Below are 8180 nucleotides of genomic sequence, written 5' to 3'. Positions count from 1 at the left end.
TACCTCATGATATTCTGCTTACGAAGATCAAAATTTTTGGAATTGGCGGGAAATTGCCGTCACTGATATATTCATACCTCAACAACAGAAAGCAATGCGTTAAGATTGAAGACTGTAGCTCAACCCTAAAAGAAGTCACCAGTGGAGTTCCGCAAGGTTCAATTCTGGGACCGCTGCTGTTCTTACTTTTCATAAACGATCTACCTGAAACCATGAATGACACAGACAGTTTTGGGTACGCAGATGACTTTAAGGCCATTCTACTAAATCAAACTTCCCTTGACACTGCAACTCTGAAAAAGAGAAATGGCTACATGAAAACAAAATGCAACACAACATCAAAAAATCAACGCTCCTCGGCATCAAAGGTGATTTAAAAGCTAGTCTCCCGAACAAAAATCTTTCCTCAGTAAACTCACAGCGTGACCTATGACTGATTGTGTCCAACAAGCTCACATGGAACGAAAATTGCTCTCGTCGGACATCCAAAGCAATTAGTGCTCTCTTCCAGATTAAACGAAGTCTGACTATGAAAAGCAGTGTGACCACCAGGCTTAACGCATATACTGGGTATGTAGTACCCATAGTAACATACGCATCCCACGCATGGACTCCTAGCAGATCGAACATGGAACAACTCGATCGAGTTCAAAAATTTTGGGGACAAGCAAAACCTATACTGAAAGACTGAAGGACCTGACCCTTCTTCCTTTGAACCTATACATGGAAATGCACGACATTTAAATAGTGATAGCCATGCTTGAAAATCGTTACGATGTAGAAATAGAACGAAAACCATCTGAATCATGCGAAATCACCCGATAGTCATCAAGAGGCGAATTTCAAATCTCAAAAAGCCACTTGCAAAGAACGGACGACTATTTTTTCAGACGAGTGAAACATCTATACAACTGTCTTATCCGAGCCTGCCCAACTTTTAGCCTTAGACCAAGCAAAGGGACTCGGGCCTACATATACCAGAAATACTTCAAAAAAATGTACAGTGAAGTGAACAAATGTACATGGAAACTCTTATGCAGATGTGGAAACTGCAATGTTTACAACAAACTGAGATAAAACATGGACTGTAAAAGGGGTGCAACTACCTAGAGCTAATGCTCTGAAGCCTATTCTACTACTACTACTACTACTACTCCGGGTGGATCCAGAAATTGTGATTCAGCATTGTTTCTATTAAGCGAGTTGAATGCATTACTAAATTCTAATTTAAGTAAAACTGAGCACTTCGGGTTGTCATTACGCTCTATCAAAGGCTATCACGCTCTATCGTGCAGGATAATTTAATAATTATTCAAGCATTTATCAAGAAAAAAATGAAAAGATGTTTAGCACTTAGGAGATAAAATCTTGATTTTTTAGATGGCATGATAAAATGCCGATGCTAGAAGATGCCTTGTCGAATGTACGGGTGCTGGCTGAAATCTCGATTGCCGATGCGGTGCCGGCAATTGAAGCTTACTCCACCAGCCTTCTGTATCGAGCGGATTTCGATACGAACTTTCAAGACAGGAATTCGTTTATCATGGGAAATGCCAAGTTCAACGAGGAAGCTGTCGTGCAGGCTAATTTAAACACTTTGTTGGAAGAGGGAGAGCAATATGCAGTCATGATGTACACCTGGCGATGTTGCTCCAGGGCTCAACCGTTGCCTGCCACAGACCAATATGATAAAATTGAAGTCTACCAGAAAATTATTGATGTGTATGAACCGGAAATAACTAAGTTGAAGAACTTCTACTATTTTGTTAACAAAGCTACTGAAAGGTTTATTACTGAAATAAAACGAATGTGCAGAAAAGATTTCGTGTCAGAAGTGTATTTGTGGACGCTTGGTCGGTTTATTAACATGTTTGCAGTTTTGGACGCGCTGAAGAACGCAAAAGCCTCGATTAAAAATGATCATGCTGCTTACCGACGAGCAAATCAGATCCTGAAAAAGATGAATGACAGTCAAATGATACACGAATCTCAGAACCTAACTCTGTTTCTGGCAGACAACGACAAAATTTCGAAAAGTTTGCAAACAAAACTTGAGCATATTCAAGGTGCTGAAGATTTGCTAGCTGACGTGCTGAATGCATGCTGCAACATGTACGAAAATAAACACTATGTGCTTCCAAAGGAAAAAGAAATCATGCTTAAGGTGATGGTTTTCGGGCTATACTTGCTGGACGGAATGAATATTCCAGTTCACAAACTGGAAGAAAAGAAGAAGATAAACGTTACTAAAATTGACAGATTCATTAAAAACTTACAAGTCGTTCCCATCTATGGAGACATGCAAATTGAGCTCCCCACCTACATCAAAAAGTTCAAATGTTATCACGACAATTCTGCCCGCTGGACATGCACACAAACCGGAAATGTTTGCATTCAGTCATCAATAATGGACAAAATTGCTCCAATGAGAGTAGAGCATCATGCTCTCATCGTGGAGCTGAGTAAAATTCGAAACGAGGCGCTTTTGGGCGAATATTGTGCTGCTGAGAAGCTAGACCAGAGAAATAAAGAAATATATCTGGCAGCTTTGCATTGTCTGAGGTCAGTTGCTAGCTGGAACTCAGCAATATCGGAAGTGTTTTCCTGGAAATTAGTCAACCCTTCCAGGGACAAAGCACATAAAGTTAATGATGACGCTGACACAGATTACGCTTTGGTTACAAAATATAATTACACTCCGGAGGAATGTTCTGCCATAGTTGAAGTCATTTCGATGATCAAGAGCATGCAGAAACTCATGTTTGAAATGGAAAGTATGCTCGTTGAAGCAGTCAAAGGATACACTTACTACGAACTGCAAAGTTTTGTACAGCTTGCGCTGAGAGAACCAATTCGCCAGGCGGTCAAGAGAAAGAGGTACAATTTACAGCAGCATCTGCAGGCAATCCGCGATTGCTGCGCCGACTGGAACGACAAACGGCCTCCTGTTGATGATCCGGCGTTGAAAGGCGAGAAAGATCCAAAAGGGGGTTACACGATTATTCTGCCCCGAAAGTCTGTCGGACCTTCCAGTACACAATTGTACATGGTTCGAACGATGATCGAGAGTTCCTTAAGTGAACGAGGAGCCGGAGGAGCTAAGAAGAAGGACTCGCTGAGAAAAGAACTAGAAGGCTCATGCGTGCAGACAATTGAGCAGTTCCACCAAAACAGTTACTTCTGGAGCTACATGTTGAATTTCAATCAGAGTCTATTCGACGCATGTGATTTATCCCAGCTTTGGTTCAGGGAATTCTATCTGGAAATGTCCATGGGAAAACATATCCAGTTTCCAATCGATATGTCCATGCCCTGGATCTTAGCCAGCCATGTTGTCAGTTCGGACGACTGTAGTGCAATGTTGGAACACCTCCTGGTACCATTCGATCTCTATAACGACTCAGGCACCTATGCTCTCACGAAATTCAAAAAACAATTTCTATACGACGAGATAGAAGCAGAGCTCAATCTCTGTTTTGATCAACTGATCGTAACTCTATCTGAGAAAATCTACCAGCATTACAAAGTGTTGTCTTCAAGTTTGCTCTTGGATAAGAAATTCAGAGCTGAAAAGTCTAAATTGGGTCAAGACCTTCCGTTCCCACATGGAATCAGATACGACACAATCCTTCACCAACGTCACGTGCAATTGCTCGGTCGATCAGTGGACCTGAATCGCGTCATTGGTCAGCGAATCAATTCGCTGTTCCAGCAGTCTCTAAGAGTCGCCATCCGACGGTTTACAAGCCGCGATCTACATGGTCTGGTAGAGCTGGACACATTACTCGAAGTGAATAAATTATGTCACAAACTTCTCAGCGAATTCGTTTTGCTGCCGACATTCGAAGATTTAGTCAAGGAGGCTAACAATAATATAACAGCGCCGTATGGCATAATAACTGTTCATGTTTACCATGAGATAAACCAAAGCTTACTACCAGGCTACACGTTTAACTTCAGTACACAGCGATTTGTGAAGCAGTTAGTTAGCAACGCAGGCTTGCCTCTGAAGCACCGTGAGAATCCGTTGAGTCATGTGGAATTGTTTCATCTGTTTGGGTCAGCACCGCTGAACAAAGCGTATGCACAGATATGTGATCTAAGCTCGAAGTTTATTGGCGCGGAACACATGAAGATTCTATGCAGGGTGTTGGGGTACCAAGGGATAGCTGTTCTGATTGAAGAGATTGTCAAGGAAGTGACGTCAAGTTTGGTGCCCACTGACAACCTCACAGATGTCCACCTGGCTAATCGAGTCGTTCGACTTCTGAAGGTTTGCTATTGTCATGTATTTTTCACATCACAGTTTCAGTGCAGTCTTGTTCAAGGTTGTTTAGGCGTAACTTAAACAAAATGGGATCTATCCGCTTCGTTAAAGCATACGTGAAACTGAGTCAATCGAGTAGAAGACAAATTTTTTAAGAAGCGATGAAAGTAGTCCAAACTCTTATATAGGCCGTGATGATTTGGTTCTCGTTTTTTTTTTCTTTAAGATGCTCTAATAACAAAAGAAATGCATTCATACTTATAAATGCTTGTATGAATGCCCCCAGGTATATATGCACTCAAGTTTACTTGCTATAGGGTGGGCAAAATGCTCTCTTCAATTCGTAAGCTGAAATGGTGCAAAAAAAACGTGATCGAAAGTGGAATTTAAATTTTAGATTTCCCAGCGGAAAAAAGTTTTCCTAATTAACCCAGTTTTCTGAAATTGGATTGTTTTTTTTTTATAAATACATAAAAAGTCAATAATAATTTGCTCTTGAAATACAAAGCATGAAGATATTTTTTTTTGTTCGAGATTGGAAAGTTGAAGTTTTTTCAAAAAACAAGTCATTTTTTCTGTTTCTTTGCGCTCTGCTCTGTTGGCTATGTTTATTATTACCTTCGCAACAGGCTTTTTTCTGTGAAGAACTTTGTTGTCAGGATGACTTAAAGCATCATCTCCAACTTACATCATCGCAGTCATTAAGCATGGAAAATTGCTTCATGATGCTGAGATACTGTATCTAGAGCTAAGTTTTCATGAATTTTTTCAGAAAAAAAGTTATTTTATAGGCTGTTTGTATTTCTTCGCAGTATTTGTCTTTTTAACATGACGATTGTTTCTTATCTTAATAGGCTTCTCAAAAGTGTTTTTTGAACTCTTTCAATTTTGAGCAGCGTATTTATAAATAGAGCAGCTTGGCAAGCTTTGCCTTTGTCTAAATATTTTGAGTGAAAACGAAGAACCTTCAAAAAAATAAGGTCACCAAAATTGACGGAAAAAGATTAACTCTTTTTCACTCCCCTCGCGCTACATTGCAACTTTTCAAGATTTATATTAGTTTGCCGTGCAAGTATGGCTTAATGCGTGATTACTACGATGTGAGGTATGAAAAAGAATGTGTTCATAATAATTAGTTTGTTCACAATATAAGGTTTCATTACAGTACTGCAACGCTAAAACGATTCTCAGATACATGTTTGTCTGGTTGTTGTTTATGTTTGTCTGGCTAAAGGTGTATTTAGCGTGCCAGTTTGAAGCAGTGGTTTAGGCAAGTATTTTGTAATCAGATTTGGGTACTGACACGTCCAAAGAGTCTTCAATTTATCTGTTCAAGTTTTTTTGAGTGATTAGTTGTTTTTGGCTTCGTCTATGAAGTGTTATCTCGACTGCGTTGGACTTTTTGTTTCAATATAATTAAATGGCTTTTTCTGCGCTATTTCGTGAATCTATAACTCGAGTTACTATTAGGCAGAGTTGCAAGTTGGTGTCAAAATAAGCTATATTCACATCCACACACAGTAAAACTTTTCGGAAGTGATTCTCCTACTTTTAAAGGATAAAAGCGATACAGATGACTAGTAAAAGTAGTCTCCTGAAAGTGCTGTTGATTGTTTTAAGGTGATGCCTTACGAGAACAAACTTTGCAGTTTACACGTCAAAGTAGACGAGGCACTTCATCAGTACATTCAGAGCCAATACAATCTCTTCCACAGTACCGATAGGGTCGGACTCATGCACTCTTTGAACCACCTGGGCAATGCAGTCCAGCTAGTCCAGCTGCTGGAACAGAATCTATCGCTCGAGGAAGTGGAGGACCTGATCCAGGCCTCTTTCTTCCAGATGAACATCCCGAAGCAGTTCATCAGACCGGGTGATAACAAAGAAGAGAAAAAGAAACGAGCAGAAGCCAAGTACAGAACGCACCACGCAGTCTCAGTAATCGAGAACTGCTGCTCCGAAACCGAGGCAAATATTGTACGCGAGTCAGATTTGCTCACAAAGGAACGGCTTTGTTGTGGACTGTCAGTGTTCGACACGTTCCTAAAGCGAATTGGACAGACTTTGTCGAACCATACACTATGGCAAAATAGGCAGGATAAATTAGCGGCTCTTATGAGCGGAGCGGATAACGGAGAGTTCTACCGACTATGGAGCGGGATGCAACTTTGTTACGCCATACCTCCCCCACCCATGTTTAAACAGTCACATAACTACCTCGCAGTTGACGTAATAGGAGATGGGGTCGTCTTAGGTGCATGCACTCTAATGGCACTCTGTGGCCAACAGAAAAAGTTCGAAGCCACAGACATGTGCTTTTCTCTACTTGACAATGCAGACTGTGACGACCAGCCGCTCAAAGAAATTCTTGTTCTCTCGAACTCGAGTGAAAGTATAAACATTGCGGACTTTCTGCAACGGGTGAAATCTTTCCAGGCGCTGCACACACAGTTGTTCAACATGATAAACAGATATTTGCAAGTTCCCTCTGACAGTTCCGCGGATAAAGTGCACAATGTTAACGTGTACGGCGTTCAAACTGCAACTGTTAGTCGAAACTGGTGATTCAGAATTATTTATCGAACTTAAACCAATTATTTATTAGAAATAATGTTAACATTGTAAAGAGGATTTTGCTAAATTTGCTATTTTGAAGCATGTTTTGTCCCTTCGTTTCTTACTTATTTCACTGCAATTTTCAGAACAGTTTTAACCCCAGTTGCACAAATAACCTAGAAAATAGCTGATCCAATAATTTCCTTTTCGCTATTTTCAAAATTCTGGTAATTTATAAAGTTAATAATTTATTTGCTTCCGGGTCTATTAAGAAATTTTAAAAGATTTAATTCTGGCTCTCGGATTTAAAAGACGCAGTAGATATTTGAATTTTGCTGAGTAAATTTGTTCTTCCATCAAACAGCAAATGATATTGGTGTTAGTTTTTTAAATTTAATTCATAGAAGCTTGCAGTTTGAATTCTTCTAATTTTTGTAACAGAAGTTGATTGCTCTATTTGACATTCAGCAGTAAAATTTCAATTTGGAAATTTTAGCCCACCTTGCATGTCATTTCTAAAGTATTTTTGTTTATATTTGGTTCCATTTCGAATGCTTGCAAATTTTTCTTATAATATAGTGATGGATTTAACATTTTTTTTGATAAAAAAGCACTTTAGTGTAATAAGTGGAGGAATTGACCGTGATGGTGCAATATTATTCATTAATGACATAAAGATGATGCTATGTAATATAACAACTTTATTACATAACGCTAACTTGCACCAGATTATGTAATAGCCGGACACCTTCACCATTTTTGCATCGCTGTTCTATCTTATTGTGTCTCGAATTGTGATGTGTCCCTGAAATGATATAAGCAAGCCATTAGTCAGGTGGTCATTTCATAGTAGAATAGCTGATAAACAACTTTGAATTCATTTTTCGGTATTCGTTTTTCTAAAGCAAAGAAGTGATAGTGCTGGTTTATTTTATCCAGACAAAAATTAAATAAACGTGTTTTTTCCAGCTTGCCTTATATAAGTCATTAAATAATGGATATAAATTTCATAAAATGAAAAAAACTAATTGTAACTCTGCAATGGTTTGAATATGACTTAAAAACAACTTAAAAACAAGCGAATTGGACAGACTTTGTCGAACCATACACTATGGCAAAATAGGCAGGATAAATTAGCGGCTCTTATGAGCGGAGCGGATAACGGAGAGTTCTACCGACTATGGAGCGTGATTCAACTTTGTTACGCCATACCTCCCCCACCCATGTTTAAATAGGTGGTCATTTAATAGTCAGAAAAACACGCAGAAAAAACGACACTAATTTGAAAAAAAAAAACTTTTTTTATTTTAAGACTATGGTCCGAACATTTTGCGCTACTTGCACAGTAACCGGCTAT

General features: G+C 39.2%; 1 protein-coding gene across 1 annotated transcript; it reads left to right on the top strand.

Annotated features, from left to right (window-relative positions):
• The first annotated feature begins 1383 nt into the window (after positions 1 to 1383).
• On the top strand, positions 1384 to 7715 carry LOC134847590 (cytoplasmic FMR1-interacting protein 2-like). The gene is made up of 2 exons (XM_063864688.1): positions 1384 to 4273; positions 5888 to 7715. The coding sequence occupies exons 1-2, from the start codon at positions 1394 to 1396 to the stop codon at positions 6830 to 6832; spliced, it is 3825 nt and encodes a 1274-aa protein (XP_063720758.1). The 5' UTR covers positions 1384 to 1393; the 3' UTR covers positions 6833 to 7715.
• The last annotated feature ends 465 nt before the right edge of the window (positions 7716 to 8180 follow it).

This window comes from Symsagittifera roscoffensis, chromosome 6 (assembly GCF_963678635.1).
Source record: "Symsagittifera roscoffensis chromosome 6, txSymRosc1.1, whole genome shotgun sequence".
NCBI classification, from domain to species: domain Eukaryota; kingdom Metazoa; phylum Xenacoelomorpha; order Acoela; family Convolutidae; genus Symsagittifera; species Symsagittifera roscoffensis.
The sequence above is the reverse complement of the archived record's forward strand: the minus strand, read 5'-3'. Positions and strand labels throughout refer to the sequence as shown.